Below are 25,728 nucleotides of genomic sequence, written 5' to 3'. Positions count from 1 at the left end.
AGATGCAGAATGCCCAAATCTGCGTTTTTAAATAGACCTTGTTTTTTTAAAGCATTTTAAGGTTTACAGAGAAACTGCATGGAGGAAAGTAGAGTTCCATTAAACTCCTTCTCCCCTTCCACCAGTTTCCCCTATTAACATCTTGCATCAGTGTGATACATTTGTTAAAACCGATAAACTAATACTGATACATTATTTGATACAAATAATTATTTGATACTAATAACTAACATTATTATCAATAATATTGATACACTATTAACCAAAACCCATAGCTTATGTTACAGTTCACTGTGCTGTATATAGTTCTATGGGTTTTGACAAGTGCATAACGATATGTATCCACTGTCACAGTATCACACAGCTAACATTTTATTGCCCTAAAAACGTCCTGTCCTCCCCTATTCATCCCTTCCCTCAAATCTGTATTTTTAACAGACATGTAATTTTCTTTTTCTTTCCTTTTTTTTTTTTGGTTAAATAATTTTCTTGCAGTCAGGATCAAGCTGTCAGAAATGCTGGCTTAAGTCTTGAGAGCTGGATGGAGGAACTGTGAGCTAGACTGACCTCAGTTTCCCTAAGAGTTAGTTAAAAAGTCACCATAATGTGACTATAGTGTAACAGTAACTTAACTTTCAAATCTTTATAATAACTAGTCTTGGCCCTGTATATTAAGGAGGCAACATGCATGTTAAGAGTACCCGATCCCGGGCTTCCCTGGTGGCGCAGTGGTTGAGAGTCTGCCTGCCGATGCAGGGGACACGAGTTCGTGCCCCGGTCCGGGAAGATCCCACATGCCGCAGAGCGGCTGGGCCCGTGAGCCATGGCCGCTGAGCCTGCGCGTCCGGAGCCTGTGCATCCGGAGCCTGTGCTCCGCAACGGGAGAGGCCACAACAGTGAGAGCCCCGTGTACCTCAAAAAAAAAAAAAAAAAAGAGTACCCGATCCCTGATTCCTAATGGCCCCTCCATCTCAGATCACGGCCTGATAAGAGCTGTTAGAACTCTAAGTTTCTTCTAAAGTATCAGTTAACTCTTGCACGTGGACTTTCAGGCCTACAGGCCCCAGAACAGTCCAACTGTGGAAGCCCACACTGGGAAGGGACGTAAGTGAGCAGTGCCAGCTATGCTGAATACAGAGTGCTGGGGGTCATCTGTGGGGGGCTCAGCGGGGGTGTCATAATTAGATGCCTTTACCCTGAAATGACCTTCTGTTTCAAAAGAATCCATCCTCCCAGGCACTTCTCACGCACTGGGACACGCTTGCCAATCTTCCGGTTGCTGCTACACCTTATCATTCCCATGATTTCTGACATGACTCCCCGACCCCTAAATCTCTGTACGACACAAGTTCACTTTTCACCTTGAGTCGACGGAATTTGTGCTGGTGTTCAGGGTTGTGCGTTTCCTTTCCAAGATGACTAGAGCTCCCAGCGGTGGGACTCGGACATCCAGAGTCTCCTTCCCTTTTGGTTGCATGTAGACACCCCTAGGTAGTAACCAGAGTCACTTCCAAACTGGGGAGAAGCCAGCTGCCACTTGACTTTAGGTTTATGTAAGTTCCACTTTGTCTCATCTACACTGTGGCTCAAAGAAATGCCCAGGGGTACTGAGGACAGGTGGAGGACGAAGGTGACTCACGCAACTGGGGGGCAACCCCTTCTGAGACATAAAGCAGGCCTTGGGACATCACCCAACCTCAGCAAAGATTTCTGAAAGCAGCTGGGAGGCTACAGGAAGCACTGCACTACAGCCCTATGCAGGCTGCTGCCCTAGAGATGGTCCACATTTTGAGGTGGTGTCATTTGTTCAGTACACGTTTATGCAGCCCCTGCTGTCAGGCAGGCACTGGCCTGGGTGCTAGGGATACAAGAATCAGATCCAGTCCTTGACCTTGAGGGGCTTAGAGTCTGGGTGAGGGGAACAGACATGTCAATGTTTGCATGGGGCTCAGCAAGGGCCAGAGCGGGGAGAAGGGCCAGAAAAGGCTTCTTAGAGGAAGAAACCCTCAAGCGGCATCTTGAAGGATGAGAAGGTGTTTGCCAGGCAGCCTTGGGTTGGGGCAAGGAAATTAGACAGTTCACACAGACATACGTGTATCAATACAAAGGATCTAAAATGTACAGTGGATTCACTGTGTGGTCTCAGATGCTAAATTTCTACTAGGTAACATTTTCATTAAGAAAATCATTATTCTGGGCACTCATTCTAAATGGAATTTGATAAATGTATTTCCAACACAAAGAAATACGTATATAGGCCTCTGGCTTTCAAGCACAGGGATTAAGCCAAAACCGGGTGACCCCAAGGAGACTCGAATTACCTGCCACTAAATCCGGCAAGCCCAGTAGACACAACAGCTGACAACATAGGATGCCTGACCCTGTGTGCTTTTCCATTTGTCCATGAGCACTGGGTCACCTTCAGAAACAGCACCCAAGCAGCCAGCACACCAGGTCTCCATGGCAGTGGGCCCGTCGCTGGGGTGGGGCAGGAGTTTGGAAAAGCATATGTGATGTTATAAATTTACCACTTTAAACAAACAACTAAAAAGGCCCAATGATTTTTATAAGGTATTCTATAAAGTCTGACAGAATTTTGGTTCGCGTGTAACTACTAAAGAGACGGTAATTCTCTAAAGACACACTTATTCTTACTCTCACATTCCTCCTCCCCCCAATTCAGAGTGTGATGTCTTCACATTAAGGGATATGAGAGTTTCTGCTTTTTTTTTTTTTTTTTAAGTCTGAAAAACACTGAGTTAAAGTTCTGTGAGAATGGGAACCAGCCATTTTCCTCCTGGAGAGCTCAGATTTTGAACTACGTGAGCACCAGGCCTCCATATTAAGTGAGGCCATCTAAACATGCGTCGTACAGTCACAGCAGTGTCTCAGGATATATTCACACAGAAGGAACGAGACTGTGGCTGAGAGTGGGGATGGGGCCCCTCCCTGCCCTGAGCCACGACAGGCAGATCTCACAGCTGCCCCTTTGGGGTCCCACCCCTTCCCCCGAAGAAGCTGTAGTGCATAATCCTGGTGAAATAGGGCTGAAATTCTTAAAATCTTAAAAACAAAACAAAATTCTAAATTGAAAAGGCTTCCTGCACAAACCAAGGGCCACCGGAAAAAAGAAAAATCAGCCCAGCCTCCATCTTGGCGTTCCCCAGAAAATGCTTGGGTCTCTCCCATGTGAGTCACAGAAAAATGCCCTTTTCTACTAAGGCTGGTAAACGTCTGTCCTACTCCAAGAAGTGCCTGTGGGGTCCAACATGGTACAAACTCCAAAAAACAAACGATGTGCTCCTCAATGATTAAAACACCGTGCTTGAGTTGCCACAAGGTCCAGCAACCCCACTCCTGGGCATCTATCTGGAGAAAACCATAATTTGAAAAGATACATGCACCCCTATGTTCACAGCAGCACTGTTTACAATAGCCAAGACATGGAAGCAACCTAAATGTCCATTGACAGATGAATGGGTAAAGAAGATGTGGTACATACATACAATGGAATACTACTCAGCCATAAAAAGAAACAAAGTAATGCCACTTGCAGCAACACAGATGGACCTAGAGATTATCATACTGAGTGAAGTAAGTTGGAAAGAGAAAGACAAATACCATATGATATCATCTGTGTGTGGAATCTAAAATGTGACACAAATAAACTTATCTACGAAACAGAAACAGACTCACAGGCATAGAGAACAGACTTGTGGTTGCCAAGGAGGAGCGGGGGTGGGGGAAGAATGGCTTGGTAGTTTGGGCTTAGCAGATGCAAACTATTATATATAGGGTGGCTAAACAACAGGGTCCTACTGTACAGCACAGGGAACTATATTCAATATCCTGTGATAAACCATCATGGAAAAGAATTTAAAAAAACCCACCTTGCTCATCTGCACACTGACGTGCGGTGGCCTCACTCACCATGCTCTGCCTCCTCTAGCATCTTAGTGCTGAGATACTGGATGTCTTTTAAGATCATCTCACCCACCTCCCAGCCTGAAAAGGTTGTACCTCTAAAACATCACCTTAAATGCAACCAGGCATTAAGAAAAACACCAACAGGGACTTCCCTGGTGGCGCAGTGGTTAAGAATCTGCCTGCCAATGCAGGGGACACGGGTTCGAGCCCCGGTCTGGGAAGATCCCACATGCCGCGGAGCAACTAAGCCTGTGCGCCACAACTACTGAGCCTGCACTCTAGAGCCTGCAAGCCACAACTACTGAGCCCGTGAGCCAGAACTACTGAGCCCACGAGCCACAACTACTGAAGCCTGTGCTCCCAGAGCCCATGCCACTGCAATGAGAGGCCGGTGCACCGCAACGAAGAGTAGCCCCCGCTCGCCACAAGTAGAGAAAGCCCGCACACAGCAACGAAGACCCAACGCAGCCAAAACTAAAATAAATAAATAAATTTATTTAAAAAAAAAAACATTAACCATTTAAGAAAAACACCAATAATACACAGTCTTACGGAACTATAGAATATTAGATCGGGGGGTGGTGGGAGGTTCCGAAGATTACTTGGTCTGATGATTTCTCAGATGCAGAACTGACACTCAGAGAGTTTAAGTGATTTACCCAAGGAAACACAAGTAGAAAGTAGCCACTGATGTGTTTTTATTTTAATATATTTTTGTGTTCAATAAATTTATCATGTTCAATAAATCTTTTACGATAAAATTAAAGTTTAGTTCCTTTTTTTTCCGTTTTGTTTTAACTGTTTACCTATTTATCTCCTCGTCTTCCAGCCTCTCACCCAAAGACTTCAACAAATGTATGACCAGTATTATTATAATTATTATTTTCAAGCTTGTATTTTTGCTTCACTATGCTCAGTCCCTAGATTCTGCCTAGAATTCTTGAGATAGGTACCTAACAAATGTTCTTGGTAGACTAAATGAAAGAATAAATAATAACCTAGAATTAAGTTGCTTTAATGTATGATATATGTGTTAAACATTTGGGGAATACAAAGAAGTGAGACATCCTTGCATCTACTTAGAGGAAAGTCAAATACATTAATAGAGGCTATGTTAGCTAAAGGATTCAAGGAAGACTTCTAGGAAGATGGGGGTCCCCCAGGCAGGGGCAGCTAGTGAGAAAAGGCTTAGAGGGAGGGGTCATAGGTCCCATTCAAGGGACAGCATGGCATGAGCAGAGTACCCAGTGTAGGGAACAAGGTCAATGCCACTCTCAGTGGCTCATGAACCTGAGCTGAAGGCAGGCGTGTTGCCCCCTGGCTGAATTCCCCATTGTCCGTGATGTTCTAAAAAGGAGTAAAAAGTGAAACCAGTAGAGCAGGGAGTTCAGTTGGAAAGGCAAAAACTGCTTCCCTGTAGAATTTCAACAGGTATGGGCCTGGACAGTGCCACAGGCATGTTTGCAAGAAGGACAGGTGTGTCTCCCCACAGCAAGGCGGCTGCTGGAGCAAGGCGGCTGCTGGAGCTCGGCAGGTAACTTGGGCAGGAGACACCCAGCAGCCAAGAATCCAGGCAAACCAGCCAGCCTGGGGACAGACAGAGCGGCCAGGGCGGTGAACGTCCGGAGGGCACCCCCGCGGCAGCTGGAGCGCTGGCGGGAAGGGCAGGCTGGGAGGGAGCCAGAACCCCGGCCGGTGACCTCCAGAGCGGGAATCAAGCAAAAGCTGGTTGTCTACAGGATACTCAAGTTACCTGCTAGCAGGGCAGGGGGAGCTGCAGTCACAACAGCTGGCTGGTGCTGTACAAAGGCACAGGGTCCCTGAATTTCTCGCGCTTCCACTGGTTCAAACGTTTCCACTTTCACAAGAATGGGAGACAGATGAGCTGAAGGAATCATTCAAACAGGGCAGGGGCAAAGCCACACCCCCTCGACCCTGCATAGTGAGAGTGGGCTTATTCAATATTGTAACATTTTACACTTTAAAAAATCCAGCAATCCCATTCCTGGGCATATATCCAGAGAAAACTCTAATTTGAAAAGATACATGCACCCCAGTGTTCATAACAGCACTATTTACAATAGCCAAGACATGGAAATAACCTGAATGTCCATCAACAGATGAATGGATAAAGAAGATGTGGTACATATATACAATAGAATAGTACTCAGTCATAAAAAAGAACGAAATAATGCCATTTGCAGTGACATGGATGGACCTAGAGACTATCATAGTAAGTGAAATAAGCCATACAGAGAAGGACAAATGTTATATGATGATATTGCTTATATATAGAATCTAAAAAAAAAAATACAAATGAACTTATTTACAAAACAGAAATAGACCCACAGATATAGGAAGCAAATTTACAGTTACCAAAAGGGAAGGGGGGGATAAATTAGGTGTTTGGGATTTACACTACTGTATATAAAATAGATATATTCAGTTACATATATAACCGAATCACTGTGCTGTATACCTGAAACTAACACAACATTGTAAATCAACTATCTTTCAATTTTTAAAAATCTATCATTTTCACTATACAACCTAACAAGTGTAACTTTCAGTAACATCTCGGCAGGTGTGCAGCCCGAGCTCACAGTGATTCTCGACAGCTACTCTGACATCTGCCAGACCAGAACCTGCAGCGAGGGAAAGAAGCGGGTCTGATTCTTGTGTTTATTTGAAGGGGGCATGGGTGAGAACATTTTTCGAAGGGACAGCTTTGGTGTCCTGCTACCACCCACAGGCTGGCATGACCTGTGGAAAGCAGTCTTGTCAAAGAGACCTTCTCCTGAACACGATGCCCAACTCTGCTCCATCCTTATCAGGACCTCAGTCATTCCTATGGGAACTGGACCCCCTGAATCTTACACTTTTACAGGTCCTCTCTCTCAGCTTCTCACCTCATACAGGAATCCCTTCTACAACATGTGGACACAGGTTTCCAGATTCTGCTTGATTACTCTCAGGAACAGGAGGCTTATGTCCTTAAAACAGAGCCCAGCCCACTTTGACTAGGTCTGATTTTTAGCATGTTTTTCATTTACACTGATTAACAGTAACCTTGATGTTTCGGAAATTAAAAGTGAAAGTCTAACTGCCACCCACAATTTGAGTTTGGTCCTCTGGAACCTACTGCTTTTCTAAGTATTGTCCACGCCAAGCAGATCTAGTTTCTACAGATATTTCTATTACATTTTGAACCCTTTTTCCTTCCTCGTCACGCTTCCCTAAACAAACCTTTGCCTAATTCTGAACCTCTTGAAACCTGGCACCAAGAACAAAACAGACATTGTCTAACCAGCAGCTACTCTTTCACCTCCCACATTATTATCCTACTCATCAGCTGAAGGTCAGGATTTATAGAGCTCTCTAAAACCAAGAAACATCTTTGGGTCTCAGAACCTAAAACCCAGCAGGTGGCTGCACCCCTTAGTAGCTGGATGACCTTGGACAAGTGGCGTCTTTTATCCCCAGTTTCCACATCTATAAAATGGGGATAGTAACAGTGTTATAGGCCTCCTAGGATTTCCCTAAGAATCCAATGATTCAATACTTGAAAAGTGCCTGCCACGTTAAAAGTACTCCACAATCACTGGCTGCCGTTATTACCAGCAACAGCAGTATCATCAGCGGCAGTGGTACCACTGTTATAAATACCCTCTTTCCCTCTCCCTTCATTCCAAACATGTCACTAAACCCATACAGCAGGTATGGTAGAAGATGTTAGAAATGCAGGCGTAAAAAGACACAATCCCTCTGCTCAAGGATATCCTAGTCTAGGGGATAGACAGTTATACAAACAGACAAAGCAAAAGGAACTGAGATGAGCCATCTGGGAGGTTTTACCAGGTGTTTGGGACACAGGAGGAAGGCGAAGTCTGCTGGCATTGCCAGGGAAGGCCTCCCAGCTTCAGCAGATACTTAAAGGACTGTGGCAGGTGGATGGGAATGGACGGGGGAGGGATTTATGGACAGAGCAGCCACGTGCAAAAGGCACAGAGGTCTAAGAGTGTGGTATGCACATCAAGGAAAATGTCAGTGGTCCAGAGTGGCGGGACCAGGGTGCGTGGGGGAGGGCCGGGCAGTGAGGGGATGGTGGAGATGACAAGAAACGAGGCTGGGCAAGCAGGTCACTCGTTAGCTCCCCAAAGAAAAGCAAGGCCTCTTCTGTGCCATGCACTGTGGGGTACAGGAGATTCGTGGTCAGTAAGGAAGACGAGCTGTGTCTCCATGAAACTTACACTCCAATGTGGGACCACGGAGGGCCTTGTGTGTCATCATGCTGGACAATGCAGGGGGTAGGATGTGGCGGACTGTAACTTTCCGAAGATGACTCAGCAACGTCTCCATCCCACGTGGTCTTCTTCAAGGTGACCTTCCCACTGAGAGGTGGGATCTATGCTCCCTCTTTGAATCTGCTTTGGCCGATGTGGTCCAGTGAAAGTGACACTCTGGGACTTCCAAGGTAGATGAGAAAAGGAAAACTTTGCTTTGCTCACTGTATCCCTTGTCCTTGGGGGCTCTGAGACCTCCATGTTGTGAGGAAGCCAAGCCATCCTCACATCCTAACCTTCAAGTCATCCCAATCCAAGTGTTACGACGTGTGCGTGAACAAGCTGTGGAGTGACGTGTACTCCTGCTATCAAACCAGCTCCAGCCCTGGGGGCCTCCCTGCTGAGGCTCCAGACTCGGTAGAGCAGAGACAAGCCATCTCCGCTGTACCTTGTCCCGACTCCTGAGGCAGAGACCTGTGAGCAACATCAAATGCTGGTTTCAAGCAGCCAGGTTTTCAAGTCTTTTGTTATTACAGCCACAGAAACTCAAACACAGAGTTTACCCAGCAGGCAAGGTGGAGCCCCTGAGAAATTATAAGCAAGTGATAATGTAATCAGATTTATACTCTAGAAAGAGTTTCCTCACCCAAGTATAGGATAGATTTGTTGGATGGACGAGATCAGAGGCAAAGAAAGCAAGGAGGGGACGAATGCAAACATCTGGAGGAGAAACATGAACAGTAACACTAGAGGGAACCATGGCAGGAGAAAGTGAGGAGACGGAATCCATCAACCTTGGTGACTGGCCTTCCAGGAACAAGGGAACAGAAGAGGCTGAGATTCTTTCTGGGCTGTGGATGAGAAATGGATGTGGAAATACAGAAGAAATAGATTTGAAGGGGAGGAGAGGAGTTAGATTTTTCACATGTTTACACAACTTATAGGGTTTTCAGTAAAAACCCAACACAGTGGTTGCACTTCTGCTTTGCAGTCAGGTATCTGCATTTGAGTCCCGGCTCCCTAACTCACCAGGCTCTGCGACCCTGGGCAAGATACTGATGCCCTCCAAGCCCCCGCATCCTTGTCAGGAGAATGAGCAGATGACCACACAGATTACGGCAAGGCTGACAGGAAATAAGGTATAGAAAGTGCTGCACACAGTGCCAGGCATTTAATATTGCTCAGTAAACAATAACAGGTAGTTGTCATTACCACCATGATCCTTATTATTAACTGTTATGCATACTTGGTCAGAGGCTGGTGGGTTCTTTGTATGCAGGAGGCCTGGCTGCAGGGCATTGAATGGAAACTGTTCCCAGGAAACCTTGCACACACCTCTGGAGCATGGTTTATTCAAGCGTAAAGTCTGTGTCCGTGTCTAAAATAGCTACGCCAGCCTGCAAAGGCGGAAGGGAAACCAGTCTGTTAGCTGTCCTCAATTTCTGTCTCCCTCCCTCTCTCCCAACTCAACGGGTGAATGGTTTTAATTAACAACTCCCCCAGCATAAGGCAAAAGTCACTCGCTTAATAAAGCTCTAACTTGCCGTGCATGGTTCTGGGGTCTCCAGGTGGCGCTGAGCTTGTAATTGTGTGTTTTGTTTGGGTTCGCAGTGGGTGGGAGGCGACACGACTAGAATTTCCTTGGAGAAATTCAGTATCACATCAACAAAGGCTGGAAACAGTCGGCGATGGAAATCTCCACTTTCATGAGATTTTACAACAAGAAGCTAGGCTGCGGTGAGGTGCTTCAAGAAATCACCTTGCAAGGGGGACTCCAGCTCTGAACCTTCCTGACTCTGACCATCTCATTGATTTTTGTTTCCAAGACACACAGAACCAGTTTTGCCTCGGCTCACTTTCTGCGCACCAGCACGTGGAGAATGTTGATGCAAGTGTTTCTAAAGCTACAGCCAAGACCTGTGATATTTAATTGAAATGAAACATGAAATAATGCTTTTGAGGCAAATAAAAGTATCTGCTTTTGCCCCCTCCCCAGCCAGCCTCCTTGGTCCTCGCACAAGCATTGGCCAAGTATTTCTCAAAGTTTCTATGCAACTCAGCCCTCCAAGCCTTACCCTTCGAACCCTGCCCTCCATCTCTCTTTATAGTCCTAATGCTCCCTAATATGGCATAGGGGAGACCCAGGGTTTCCAATATCCACAGATGCCCACTCCTCCCTTTTGGTCGTGCCTTCCATATAATCAGAGCTACAGGGAGAAGCCATACTACAGAGTTCTTGGAGCACAGGCTCGGATTCCAGCCCAGTTAAACACTTGGTTCCAGCTGTTACTGTAATAGGGAAGAACAAATCAGACTCCATATTGGATCTGTTTCTTTTACTTGGTGTTCTACTGTTTTTGCTACAAGTTAAGAATGTTGCCAATTGCCTGAAGTATACAGGGTAGTTCTCAAGGCTCTGACCTTTAAAGGTATAACACTTTTCCATTCATATAGAGATAAAAAGTTGCAGAACAGAGCATAACATTTGTCTTATTGGAGGTTTACAGGAACATCGTGACCTGACCTACATGGGCAGCTGCAAGAACAAAGGATTCTGACACCAAGAAGTTTGCAAGGACCAACCACACTCCCTCTCTTTTAGTATAAACGAAGCCTGAATTCTAATTTGGGTGCGATGGTTCTTTGGGACACTAGTCTGCCATCTTTCCCATCTGCTGGCTTTGCAAACAGAGTCACTATTCCTTGCCCCAACAACTCGTCTCTCAATTTATTGGCCTGTCATGTCATGAGCAGTACAAGCCTGGACTCGGTAACATTACCACCTGTGTGACCCATTCAAGTAACTTAACCTCTCTGAGCTTGGTCTCCTCAATCATAAAAAAGGACGAAAAACAGCCTTTATCTCAAAGAACTGATGTAAACAGTAAGTGAGACAATGCATGTCACGAGCTCAACAGAGTGCCCAGCACATGACAGAGATCCCAAGGCAACTTAGCTGTTGTGAATTACAGCACCGCTACTGCAGGACAGGCAAAAAGACACGTGCTAGCAGGCACTGTTGGTCGACTTCTCTGTGGTCTTTTCCCATCTCAGCAGAGCCAAGACCACATTTATTCTGTCTCATGTTTCTAAAAAATTGAGCTGACTTCACCCTTTAAACTTCACTGCTCAAGTATGTGAAATTTCTCATTTCAAAACAGATGACCAGGTGATTACAAGCACAAAGCTCTGGGAACTGGGACATGGACTCCAACGATGCAGCAGAGAGAACCACAGACCCCCATCTCCCTCTTGTCCCAAGATCAAGAGGTGAATGTGGGCTTGATTTATAGCTGGAAGATGCTGGAGACAGTCATGGGCCTCTCCTTAAGACTCTGACCTTATTTCACTTCGGGGTCTCAAAAATCATCAGCACTCCAGAGGTATCATGCCAGGGTATCTGTTTAACTCTGTAGTTATTTCAAGGTTAAGAGGAAAGGTTAAAACCTCCATTTCTCAGGAGATTTCTTATTAGGACCTGGGGATTCTGGAAGGGATGTGATGATTTTCCAAGCCATGCACAGAATCATGATTTGTTGTCATATCAGGGGGGGTTGCACTAGCCTTGAGCCCTCACAGATGTTTCTACAAGCTGTGTTGTTCTTTGTCTCTAGACCACAGGTAAGCTGCCTCCTGGCCCAGATGACTCATTTCTACTGATCATACAACAAGGTCTGCTGGCAGACTAATGGTTAATTTTATGTGTCAACTTGGCTAGGCTGTGAGACCTAGACACTTGGGCAAACATTAGCCTAGATACTGCTGTGAACGTACTTTTTAGAGGCGATTGACATTTAAATCAGTAAACTTTGAGTAAAGCAGATTACTCTCCAGAATATGGGTGGGCTGCAGCTAATCAGTTGAAGGCCGAAAGAGAAAAAAGACAGATGTTCCCAGGGAAGAGGAAATTCTGCCTCCAGGCTGTGTTTGGACTTGAGATGCAACATCCTATCTTCCTCTGGAGAACCCTAATACACAGATGGACTCTGACCCAGTTAGCAGATATCTAGCTATTGTGCTCAAGAATAAGAAACAGCATTACATCATCATAATAGTGTTCTAAGTAGGATAAAAGAGTAGGAAGGCAAATAGATGCATAATTCCAAAAAGCCCAAAAGGAACAACCATTCTATATGTGCCAAACACTTTAGAAACACTATCTCCTTTCTTTCTCACTAAACACCTAAGAGGCAGGCTACCACTGAACAGGTGGGAAACACGCTCAGAAAAGGAAGCAAATTTGCCAAGGTCCACAGCTGGCAAGCAAGGAATATGAAGTCAGGTCTTCTGACCACGAGTCTAAAGTTTCCTCTATCACACCACGGCTCCAGAGCAGCATCATGAGAGGATCATGAGTTGCCAACAAAACTTAAATTTCTTATCCTGATCTGAGTACAGGCACATATGGTCTATTATTATTATTTTTTTTTTTTGAGTCTTTCAACATGGGCTTACTGTCTCAGGGCCAGAATACTCCCAACCTCATCCAAATGTTTCTTTTCATCTTCACCTCAACTCGAACTTGGTATCCTCCAACCTTGCTATCATAAATCTGTCGAGCCACTCTGTAGCTGCTGGCCCTTGAAAAAGAGCTGGAAAGGGTGTTGTCAGTGATCTATATGCTTAAGATAAAGATAAATATGACTGGGTTTTCTAGATGAGAGCTATGCAAAGGCTGAACAGGAAAAAGAGAGGACCTTCAGGTCTACCTGTGACATAGTTCTCTCCATTCAAGGGACATTTGCAAAGCACTCAGTAGTGAAAAAGGAGCCCGCAGACTCTATGAGAGAGGGTGTCTGGAGAGAAGCAGAAAATACCCAGCTAGAGAAAAGCAACAAAGGCACCACGATCACGCTGAAATTCCTGCACACAAAGGGAAAGACATAGCAGAATGGCAGCCATCTTTTTTCTCTCCTCCATGGGCTTAAAAAACAATGAAGTAAACGATTACCCTCTTGGGTCTTCATTTTTCTTATCAGTAAAATGAAAACATCCTATAAAGTTGAAGGGCTATGTAAGGTACCTGGCACACAGAAGGTGTGTGATACACGTTAGCCCCTATTCTCCGTCATCCATCGAGAGCTACAGAGTTGAAATATGTCTTTCCTGGATACGTAAGCACCCTTTGGTAAACGTGAGCTCACGGTCCCTCCTAATGAGGACCTATAATGATCAAAAGTGAGATCCCCAAAGAAGGGGTACCAAATGGTCAGCCTGAGAACAAATCTTGTCAGTGACATCCTCCAACACACAGGCTGTCCTGGAGTGGGAGACTGGAAACCCTTCCTTTGGCCTGCCTTCTCGGGAGGCTCCAGGCAAAAGGCAGTAAAATTCCATTTAAAAAGTGTTTACTGGGCTTCCCTGGTGGCGCAGATACCCCGGAGCAAAGCCTGGGATGGAGAAGACACTTGTTAAATATTTGTTGATTTTCAGTCATTAAAATGCAGAGTCTCTCTGCAGCGTGGATTAATGGACCTAAGGCGGAATTTCCCTTGGTTGAACACCTGGGGCTGATCTGAGGAAGGCCAAAGCGGCTGTGTGTTCTGTTGATGACGGCTACCAATGAAGAGCCCTGTGAAGGGCAGGAAGTCTGTTCCAACAAGACAGCAGATGGTCCAGATGGTGCGAAGCAGAGGAAGGACAGCCTGGCTAAACATGATTCATTGCGGCAGGTTTCTCTACCCCAGCGCAGTGGATGCAGGCTGCAGCGTTTAGGGGGATTCTTATTTCCCACGTGAATGTCAGTTACAGCCTCATTTCAAACCCCACTCACTATCAGGAGATGTCTCACTAGGGTTTGGGAACGAGCAAGGGTAGAAGGGAATGACATATAGTGAGTACTTTTACCCGGCACCAGGCTCTGAACTAGGCATTACATGTACATCATATCCCATTTAATCCCGGCAGCAGCATTATTATTATGAGGAGGGTTTGGAAGGGTCCAGCAGCACTGTGCACATGTCACCTCATTCAATCAGTCACTGCAACTCCAGGCTTTATTATTCTCATTTGCAGATGAGGGAAGCCTGCTTCCCAGAAGAAGAAAGTGAGAACAGAAAAGCCTCCCTCAGGGGTCTGTGTTATGGTCAGACCAACACCCCCAGCCCACATTTTGCCTCTCAATGGGAACGTTTATCACCACCTGCCTTGCGTTAGAATTAGGTGCTGAGCACAGGGCAGCCTTCCCTACTGGGCCCGGTGCTTCTCCAGGGCCAGAATCGGGAGGCTGTGGGAATGGGGTTTTCCTAAAGCCCTGGGGATTACACTCCAGAGGCTGCCACGTACTCTGCTGGAAAGCCAGCCAGCCCTGGTCCGGGGGTGGCCCGGAGGCCTGAGACAATCTAAGGGCAGGGGGTGGTGCCAAGAGGGTGCTGAGGACAGACGTCAACTGTTCCCAGCCAGTATCGGCACAGGCCAGAGCCTGGGAGTTGGCCTTGACTCTCCGGTGCCCCCATGCCCCTTGTCCAACGGGCCTCAGGTCAGGCGGAGTTTAACGTAAGGAGTCTCTCTAACTCCGTGTGCCCGTTCCCAGGGCCTCGGCTTTACCCGGAGCTGTGTCACCACTCCCTGGACTCTGAGAGCTTCTGACCTGAGCTCCCCCGCTCCCGTCTTGAATCTCCATTCAACCCAGCCCAGGCACCATTTTTATAAAACTGTACGCCGCACACCCACCTGTCTTCATGCCCTTGCTCTTGACCTAGGCCTCTTGTTTATCCTTCAAGGCCCAGCTCACAGGTCCTGAAGATGCTGTAGCTGCTGCCGGTGGTGGATACTGTGGTAGTGCTGAGTGCTCTGTCCATGCAGCCAGGCTCTGGGCCAAGTTCACAGGCGTGAGCTCACGGAAACCACACAGCAGCTCTGAGATGGGCACAGGGAACGTGCTCCAGGACACACAGCCCAGAGCAGGGCAGCCAGATTGGACTTCCCATGCCCCCACCTCACAGTAGGCCCTTTATCTCCCCCTCATCGTCCCCACAGAAGGCACTGCTTCCAACCGTCTCTGGAACTCCCTGCTCTTACACTGACCTATTACCTCCCCGTTCTGCGAGCGTCCTCGTGCTTGTCAGGACCTCGGGCTCTTGGGGCTTGTTAATTTCCTTTGGTCTTACTGTCTTTAGCACAGTCTCCAGTACACAACAAACTCAGTAAACACCTTTTTTTTTTTTTTTTTTTTTTTGCGGTACGCGGGCCTCTCACTGCTGTGGCCTCTCCCGTTGCAGAGCACAGGCTCCGGACGCGCAGGCTCAGCGGCCATGGCTCATGGGCCCAGCCGCTCCGCGGCATGTGGGATCCTCCCGGACCGGGGCACAAACCCACGTCCCCTGCATCGGCAGGCGGACTCTCAACCACTGCGCCACCAGGGAAGCCCAGTAAACACTTTTTAAATGGAATTTTACTGCCTTTTGCCTGGAGCCTCCCGAGAAGGCAGGCCAAAGGAAGGGTTTCCAGTCTCCCGCTCCAGGACAGCCTGTGTGTTGGAGGATGTCACTGAGGATGGGCGAGCAGGCAGTGAGCATCCCCTTCAGGGGCCACTTCAGAAGGGCCTGAGGTACGGTCTTCTTCTCCCAAAGCACTCACTTCAGTTCCCTTCTCCCCTTCTTTCCCTGAAGATGCTGTGGGTGGGGTGGAGTTGGAAGAGATTCAAATCTCGAAGCAAGCTCGGAAAACTCCCAAGAAGTCGGGGCCTAAGCCCCGTTTCCTGAGAAGACAAGACGCCCCCTTTTTTTCTCTCTTCCCCACAAATTACTAAGCCAACATTTGCTATTACGAGTAACGGTCTGGGCTGCCCATGTCAAAGCTGGACCACACTTCATTTCTCCAGGGGGCTGTTCTCCAGGAAACCTTTCCGGAATCCTGCTCTCTGCCTGCTCAGGCTAACTCACCAACAGTGAGTGGCGTGAGCAGGCTTGGGGAGGCTGGAGAATTTCTCTGCTTTCAGCATGCCGTTAGCTCAACTGTTCTTTCTCCTCTGATAAAACCGCCTGCCCAGCTGCCGATAAGGGCTGAGCGATTTCCCAAACTCAGTAAATCAAGGGAGCCTGCGATGCAGGGAAGATGGGAAGAAGACATGTACAAGTGATGCTGTCCCAGCCACTGGGGACAACTGATACTGGTCACCAGAGCCATCAATCAGCCGGACGGCCCGTGTCAGATGACATCACAGCCATGTGGGGGGAAGCCGGCACTTGTTCAGCGACACTTGGGGAAATGAATCCTGCCCCCTGCCCGACCCCCTGTGCTCACTCACTCCACCCAGAGAGCTGCTGAGGGAAACGGAGGTCATGGGGTTGGCCTGCGATATTTAACACCAAGGAAAATATGAGACAGGGTGAACTATTTCCAGTGTCTGTGAATTCATACCCCGCTAAGATATGTATGAATCACCAGGGGAAGCGAGGAAACACCAAGGGAAGCAGAGAGGAATGGAAAGGCTGATAAACTGGGACCTGGTCCAGCCCCACCACAAAACTACTGGGTTACCCTGGACCTGTGGCTTCATGCTGGAGCACCACTGTATTTTTGAAAGTGTGTGTGTGTGTGTGTGTGTGTGTGTGTGTGTGTGTGTGTGTGTAAGAGGAACGCAGTGCATTAGGGGCAAGTGGTTTGCCCAAGGCCCTAAAGATCTGTCTGCCTAGAGAGCTGAGTCTCTACCTTTCCATGATGGTTCCACCTTCCAAACATCCCTGAGACCCGCCCAGTGGCCGATGGGAAACCGGGAATTCCCAAGCCTTCCAAGAGCCTCACAAGCCAAGATCATTTCAGGGGGATCAACCTGGAGAAACAAGCGCCCATCTTTTTCAGATCCCAGAGGTGCCCGCCACACCCGGCTGGACCCTGCCATGACTCTGTGCCTTTCAGGACAGCCTTGCCTAAAATCATTTATCTTGGCTGCCTTTTGGCCGAAAGGAGTATTTTGGCTTCCTCTCCTATCAGTTTGCCAGGAACAACAACAGCCTGTCAAGGTTATTTCAGGTCTGGCCTGGAAAGACCATGAGAAACATTCACCAGATAAGAAAGAGCCTTTCACGCTATCGCTACTGCCTTGTGGACTCCCGGTGCTGCCTGCTGTGCTCTGCACTGACTTGAGAAATGCTTCCCTCATTTGTCCCATGATGGCCACCGGAGGAAAGAAGAGAGAAACAGGGCACCTCTGCCTCCACCCACCACTCCCATGGTGTGTGGCCCCGGTCCTCTGTCTCCTTTACATGCACTGTCAATGTCCAGCTCACTGGGCTAGAGGGAGTCACAGGTCTGGAATAATTGGTGTACAGGACAGGGCCGAGGAAAGGAAGATCACAGAGGCGGGGCATCAAGCTCAAGGGGCCTCAATTTGAGGCACATCTTCATTCAGAGGCATGTGACTGGTCTTGCTTCGCTGAAAGTCAGCTGCCGCATTCAGTCAACGAATATGTATTGGCCACTTACTATGGAACAGGCACTGTGCTAGCCATGAAGATAGGGGAGCGGCTAAGACAGACTGGACTTTGACCTTTAAGAGCTGGTAACAGGTATGGGCTCTCTCCCCTCATAAAGAATGCACTGAAACAATCTAAAAAAACATTGTGTATGGACGCTTTGTTTGCTTTTATACACACATATATATTGGTAGTGACTCCGATGCAGTGCTATCGGTGCTATTACAAATACATCAAGTACCATGAGAGGCCAGAAGAAAGAATCACCACCTCTGTTTGGACAGGATCAGGGAAGGCTTACTCAAGGAGGTGAGCTGGCAGGCAGTGATGGGAAAGGCAACACAGGGTGCTGTACATGCAAATGATACACGGAAGCCTGAAACACTCTGTTATGGTTAAATGTTTGTGCTTCTCTCACACCTGCCAATTCCCATGGTGAACCCCCAGCCACCGATGTGATGGTATTAGGAGGTGGGGCCTCTGGGAGGTAACTGGGTTTGATGAGTCACAGGGTGGGGCCCCATAATGGGATTAGTGCCCTTAGAAGAAGAGGAAGACACTCCAGACCTGCTTCTCTCTGCATTGGGAGGACACAGCAAGCCAGCAAGGGGGCTCTCACCAGAACCCAACCATGCTGGTACCTTGATCATGGACTTTCTGCCTCCAAAACCATGAGAAATAAATGTCTGTTGTTTAAGCCACGCAGTCTACGGTATTTTGTTATAGCAGCCTGAGCTAAGACATGCCATGACATATTTATGGAGCTACAAGTAATTCAGCAGGGATGGGTTCCTCAACTTCTGAGGGATGAAGTTTCCCAGCAGGCACATGCGGTATCTGTTGAGTAATCCCTGACACCTAACAGGGAAGAATTTAGCCATCAAAAAGCCAACTCTGAAGACCAGCTTGCTCACCCCACGTTCTCTCTTGCACTAGACTTCTGGTCAGGCCACATTTGAAAGATGATCCAACTGCTACAATCTCCATTCTCTCAGCCTTGAATAACACCAGCCCTGAGTCTTAAATCAATATAAGACTTTGACTCTTTGAGTCAAAAGCAATCAAAACCACAGCATCACACCCTATATTTGCCACTAGATGGAGCTATGCATCACACCAAAAAAAAGACCAGAGGCTAAATTGATTTTCTCCAAGTGTTCTGTAAATAGAATCACTGACTTTCACAGCTGGTGGTAGCAAGTTATACAAGCCCAGGGTCCCGTGAGGGTTGGCATGAAGGATAGACCATTCACAAAATATTTATTAAATTCCTACTTGTGCTAGTCTCAGTTTAGACAAATAATGGGCACTATCTGCCTTCTGGGAGCTCCATGTTTGGTGGAGGAAAGGCGCGCACACACACACACACACGCACACGCACACGCACACATTGTGCATGATGTTTCTTGTGCATCCCAGACTCTGCCGGGTGTTTTTCAAGTTCTATCTCTAATTCCCAAATGTTAAAAACTTGCTCCAGTTCATTTGGCAGAGCCAAGATTAAATCTCAAATCTGCTTGCCTCTTAAGACCATATTCTTTCCTCAATACCGTCCAGATCCCTCTCAAACACTTCCCACGCAAAGCGAAAGGTTCACACATAAAGTTGGGTGTGAACCAAGACCACCAGAAACGCATCAGACAGAGTTAACTGACTGGGGGTGTCCAGGAAGGCATCACAGAGGAGGTGTTTTTTTTGTTTGCTTGTTTGGGTTTTTTTTTTTTTTTTTTTAATCAGTCAGATAAGCTTGAGGGGAAAGAAGTTCCAGGGAGAAAGAGGCAGGTCCTGTGGCACAAAGCTTTGCAAATGCAGGAAACAGCCTTTGGTAGCAAATGGCATGTAGCCTAGGGCACTGGGGAGCTGGGGTGTGTGAGGAGGGATGTGGACAGGGTGGAGGCGGGAGGGCAGCTGAGGGAAAGACCATAAACAGCCTCCCTTGTTCAGTTAAGAAGTTGAGATCTATTCCCACAGGCAATGGGAAGCCAAAGGCTCTCGGAGAAACTTCTAATGTTAAATTTGAACGGTCATTTTTTTTTTTTCCAGGAAGGGAGGTATATTCATACTTTGGAACATTATACAACTCACTGACTCCTTTGAAAAGAAAAAAAAAAATCTTTCCGAACATATGGACACCAAGTCTGTCCCTTTAATTTCACTCTATACCATATGGCACCCTGAGTTTTTAGATGAGTAGATGGACTGGCTTCACAGATCAAAACTTGGTAAGAGACATCTTCGTCTGTTTCTTTTCTTTTTTTTTTTTTTTTGTGGTACGCGGGCCTCTCACGGTTGCGGCCTCTCCCGTTGCGGAGCACAGTCTCCGGACGCGCAGGTTCAGCGGCCATGGCTCACGGGCCCAGCCGCTCCTCGGCATGTGGGATCCTCCTGGACCGGGGCATGAACCCGTGTCCCCTGCATCGGCAGGTGGACTCCCAACCACTGCACCACCAGGGAAGCCCCGTCTGTTTCTTTAATTCCTTTTCCACTAACCACAGCCGAAGCCCAATTTATCAATCTGATAAAATGAAGTGGTGAGGTCAGACGATTTCTTGCACAGTACGTAGACACGCCTGGCACATACTAAGTGCGATAGAAGGGTTTAATAAGTACACACACACAGACCAAAGGCGTGTGCCATTAGTTCCCTAGCTAAACTCCAAGGAAATCAAGTAACTTCAGCCCTACCTCAGGGAGACCTGAATGATACACACAGGTGCACGTGCAGTCATCCAAAGGAGACAATGAGCGGGAGACATCAAAAAACAGCTGTTCTGCCAAGCTGAGGCCCCCTGTCATTTCGAAAACAAAGGCCATACGTTTACAGAAACTAGAATTTACTTCCACCTCAGTCTTGCTAACTAAACTTGCTGTAAACTTTTACGAGAACTTTCCTCAAAGAGCCTCAATACTGATTTATATATTACTCATACATCGAGGCTGTTTCCACTAAGCCAAACAAACATCTGGAAGAAAACTGTAATCATTTCATTGTTTCCAAGCGCCGGGACCTTTGAGGTTGATAAGACATCTAAACCCTGTCTGAAAACTGTGTGTCTTTATCAGATACTTGCCATTAATTAGATACAACCTCAAAGAGAAATCTAATTGTAGAAGGCTAAAAACCAAATTAACTGTAGTGCTTTGAGGCTTTGGGAAGTTAAATGACGCGCTTGATGTTACAGAGTTTGCGAGTGGCAGAACGGGATTCAAGCTTGTCTGGTATCTGTCTGTTTTCTTTCCACTACACCAACTGCCTCAGCAATATGACTTACTGGGCAGATTCTGAAGTACAGACTAAATGACCAGTCATTCAATATCTACAACCTTGTCATGTTTATAAAAGGAAAAAGAATTGAGTACAAAGGATATTAAATGGCGTGCCCTGAACTCTGCACATACAGGCAAACCTATAACTTGGCCTCAAAGCAGAAACCCGCATGTTATTTCCAGTGTGGAGTCATGCTTAACTAGCACTCTAGAATGTCACAACTAGAAGGAGTGCTCGATGCCATCTGGGCTGCCTCTCCTCATTGTGCAGGTAAATTTCTACATTAAAAGGAATTGGTGGGGCTGGGGTGGGGGGAGTTGGAAACAGACCAGAGTTCTCCAATTTCCGTAATTGGGTGTTTGCTTACATTTCCTATCTACACTTGCTCTAAGCACTATCTCACTTGCTAAAAATGTAAGCTTCCCAAAGCAGAGAGTGAAATGTAAACATCTGTGCCTTTTAGCAGGGGTAAAGCCTTTGGTTTGAATAGCTGAAGAAACTAGGAATGTCTCACTGTAACATCACTAAGGTTCAGTTTACGGTGTTTCAATGTCTCCACCTTGTGGAAACTGTCAGTAGTACATAAAAATAAATACGTCTTCATTTATTAAAAGACTGACCTGACAAGAGAATAAACTTTCTTAAAAAATATGAAAATCTCAAAATAATCCCTAAGTATTTTGGTAGTATATCACAGTGGGACGTGATAATGATGACCTTGAGGCCATGCTGAATACCAACGGTCTTCTAAAGAATAATAAAAGGTTAAATTACATGTAATTTTAGTAACAGGTATATGTTACTGTTTTCATGTTCATGTAAAACTAGAGACACAAAATGATGCTCTAAGTTAACTGGATCATTTGATTTCTCAGGCCATTAACTTTCCCAGCCATTTGGATGATAGCAGAAACGTGTTACTCTGTAAGGGTTTGGTGGCTCCCGTCTTTGAAGATTTCACTATGGGATGGTTCTAAAAGTAACAGGCAAAAAGCCAAAGCAGCTCTATGTCTAAGCTTCTAATTAAATGAAAGAACACTTCTAGTAAGACAGGTAGAACTAAGCAAAACAATTTTAAAATAAACTCAAGTAGCTATTTCAACACAGCAATACAATGCTGGGCAAGATGGGGCAGTTCGGTGGTTAAGGAACTAGCCCTGGGCTCTGCTTCTTAACTACTTGGGCAAGTTATTTAACCTTCCTGAGCCTCAGTTTACTCCTCCAGAAGATGGGGATTATGATATCACCTACCTCAAAGGACTGCTGTGAGGACAGAAGAAGATAACATATACATAGAGCACCTAGCACAGAGCTTGGCACATAGTAGGATAACGAGCTACTGTTAAAATTATGAAAACATTGACTCACCCATGGGGTTCTTGATCATTACATTCAGGAAAATGAGTGGCATGATCATCATGCCTAATTTTTTTATCTGTAATTTTATCTATTAGAATGTTAGACGGGGTGGGGGGGAAGGTCCTGAAGGGCTTCTGGGCAAGCCGGGTTCACAGATGAAGAACTCACAGGAAGTGGAGCAAACGGATGCTCGTTCAGCTTCCACAGTGATCTGGAAGTGTGGCAAAAACAAGAAGCCAAGCCTTGGGCCACACATGGTCACGGCCCGGCTCAGACATCATCTCATCACTCGCCTCAACTTCGCATGTTACAGGGAGGTTGGGTCTGCTCCTTCATCCATCGAGCTGCGTGCTCACCAATTCAGCAACGTTTATAAGCTCTTACATGTACAAGGCACTGAGGATTCAGTGGGGAGCAAGCCTGGCAAGTCCCTGCACGAAGGAGCTTGTTGTTGTAAGCAGGAACGGGCGGGGAAACGATAAAATATAAACCCATCTTCAGGATAATTTCAAACAGCGATAAGCTTCCAAATGAGCATAAGACACGGTGACGGAAACTAGGCCTGGGGCAGGTCACATAAAGGACTTCAAGTTGAAGGGTCAAGGAGGGCCGCTCCAAAGAGATGCCGGCCGAGCAGCCAGAAGGAACCAGGGGAATAGATCTGGGCAATAGAACCGAGGCAGAGAAACAGTGCAAAGGCCCTGAGGCAGGAAAGAGCTTGATGAGACTGAGGGAAAGAATTACCAGCTGCAGCAGCAGAAGCAAGGGGGAGTACAGGACAATGAGTTCTAAGAGGCAGGTAAGGGCCAGATCCTGTAGGCCAGGTAGGCCAGGCTCAGGAGTCTGGATTCGATCCTAAGCATAAGGTTTGGTTTAAAGGACTGACACAATATGGTTTGTTGTCAAGTGTCACTCTGGCTGCCGGTGGAGCCTGGCTGGAATTGCCCAGCGAGTTACTGCCAAGCCTGGACTGCGGCGCAAGCCCTGCGTCTCTTGGCCCAGAAGGCTCCCCTCCGGGGCACACAGCCTTCAAAATGAACAGGACGTGAGGAAGGCAGTTTGCTCTCCCCCAGAGAACTTCCATAAGTCCCGCAGAAGAGAAGGCAGGGGCCACGCCTCCCCTGCTCCGTGAAAAGAGAGGCGGCCCAGGTACTCACCCGCTCGTGATGTCGTCCGCCCGCACGTTCTTGCTCAGAACGTCCCCGTCGCTCATGTAGCCGGGGGCGTCCATGCTGATGCTCTCCAAGTCCATCTCATCTCCTGCCTTGTCCGAGATGTCCCCGTGGCAGACGCTGCTGCCCCTGGAGGCCAGCTGCCTCCGCAGGGGGGCAGAGTACATGTAGCGGCCCGACTCCGTGTTGATGAAGCGGCTGGCGTTGGCTCGGGGCGGGTACCCGTTGCCCATCGAGGGGGCGTCTCCCGCCTGCAGCCGAGGGCTGGACTGGCCGAGCCTCCAGGACAGGGGAGTGGGCCTGCCCGTCAAGCTGAGGATACTGCGCCCGCTGATCTCCGTGGTGACATTGGTGTCAAACGTGGTTTCCAATGTGCTAAAAACATAAAACCGGCTTTGGGTTAGACCCCAATATGCCTAGTAGTCTTTGCAGTTCACATTCTCTTTCATTTTTTTTTTTTTTTTTTTTAGAATTATGAAATACTTCCCGTATACAAAAGAGGATCAAAAAATAAGGTACTGGGCTTCCCAGGTGGCACAGTGGTTAAGAATCCATCTGCCGGGCTTCCCTGGTGGCGCAGTGGTTGAGAGTCCGCCTGCCGATGCAGGGGACACGGGTTCGTGCCCCAGTCCGGGAAGATCCCACATGCCGCGGAGCGGCTGGGCCTGTGAGCCATGGCCGCTGAGCCTGCGCGTCCAGAGCCTGTGCTCCGCAACGGGAGGCCACAACAGTGAGAGGCCCGCGTAACGCAAAAAAAAAAAAAAAAAAAAAAAAAAAAGAATCCATCTGCCAATGCAGGGGACATGGGTTCAAGCCCTGGTCCGGGAAGATCCCACATGCCGCGGAGCAACTAAGCCCGTGCGCCACAACTACTGAGCCTGCGCTCTAGAGCCCGTGACCCACAACTCCTGAAGCCCACGCGCTTAGAGCCCGTGCTCTGCAACAAGAGATGCCACCGCAATGAGAAGCCCATGCACCACAACAAAGAGTAGCCTCCGCTCACTGCAACTAGAGGAGGCCCGCGCACAGCAACACAGACCCAATGCAGCCAAAAATAAAATAAATAAGTTAAAAACAAACTAAGGTACCAACATACCACCCAGTGTAGGTCTGTTAAAAATGAAGACTAAGCTGCACATCTACGTGACATTCTGAGAAGCCCAGCACAGATTTTTCCCCTAAAACATGGTACAAGATACCCCCTAACAATTACTTTAAATAAACAATCTTAACTTCTGGAATCTTCTTTCCAACCCAGGAAAGGAAGTAGAAAACTCTGGACTGATAATAATGGGGCATAAAGGTAGCTGTGTGCCTATTCATCCTAGGATGCTGCATCTCAGCTCACTTCTCCTAAAGGCAGGATGTACCCATCCACTCCCAAGGTCCTAAGATCCCATTTTCACATCCTCAGCTCTCTCCAGACTGTGCAGGTGGGGAGGGCCCTGATTTTCTAACTCTGTAATATCTATCCCCCCCCGCCCCCATTACACACACGCACTTCTGCTTCTCCCACCTTTTGTCCAAAATGACAAACTTTGGGGGCAAAAGGCCAGAAAAGAGTGGTAGATGCCTGGGCTTGAGACCCATGAAACTAGCTGAGTCTGAAACTGCCAGGGGATGGAGCTCGTCCCTGGCCCTCCGAAGACTCTTTTGCAGTCAGTCCACTGTCTTTCCAGCCCTGCAGGTCTCGCCACACCATCAAGATGCAGAGACACGCTGGGGTCTCTTTACTAAGCAGAGACAGCGAGTCTTTCCTGCAGAAGAAAGCATGGAAGATTTCCCTCCTGTCATGATCACCGTCCTAGCCCAAGCCAAGAAATCCACGAAACTGCTGTAACCTACATTTAATCAGTTTCAATGATGATGGTAGAAAGAGGGATGTTTCTTAGCTAATCAAGAGTCGCAGGGTCCAGCACCTGGTTCCATGCCATCACCAGCCACCCCCAGTGGACTTGTCTCTGGGAGAATCAATTTGGTGCCTCATCTGTTTTTGTTTCCCTCTGATCCTGGAAGCAGCCTGCCTGACTCTCCTTATACTGGGAACTCCTAAGGTTCGGGCCCTGGTCTTCTTTAAGAACCCACAGTGCTTAACCCCAATCTGCCGAAGCTGCTGGCTGGGGTGGAGCCCAGCAGTCTCCTTGCTGTATTCATTTATCAAAGAGACTGAAATTGGAGAAGCAGGGGAGACCCCCCAGACCCGGGAGCTCACAGGGGTAACCGGGACTTTACCTCGATCATCAAGGCCAAACACAAACCATAAAAGTTGGTTCTGCCCAAATCACGAAGGATGTCCCAGGGCT

At 47.4% G+C, this 25,728-nt stretch overlaps 1 protein-coding gene across 14 annotated transcripts in view; it reads right to left on the bottom strand.

Annotated features, from left to right (window-relative positions):
• NAV2 (neuron navigator 2) overlaps positions 1-25,728 on the bottom strand; it is an 854,704-nt gene that overhangs the window by 135,191 nt on the left and 693,785 nt on the right. For all 14 annotated transcript variants that reach the window (XR_012333484.1, XM_073808687.1, XM_073808684.1 and 11 more), the window contains one exon: positions 23,411-23,800. Coding sequence is in view for 13 of the 14 variants with exons in the window: in XM_073808687.1 (XP_073664788.1) it covers positions 23,411-23,800 (390 nt within the window). In the remaining variant the exon portion in view is untranslated. The remainder of the gene's footprint in view (positions 1-23,410; positions 23,801-25,728) is intronic.

The sequence above is a fragment of the Tursiops truncatus genome, chromosome 8, assembly GCF_011762595.2.
Source record: "Tursiops truncatus isolate mTurTru1 chromosome 8, mTurTru1.mat.Y, whole genome shotgun sequence".
Classification (NCBI taxonomy): domain Eukaryota; kingdom Metazoa; phylum Chordata; class Mammalia; order Artiodactyla; family Delphinidae; genus Tursiops; species Tursiops truncatus.
The sequence above is the reverse complement of the archived record's forward strand: the minus strand, read 5'-3'. Positions and strand labels throughout refer to the sequence as shown.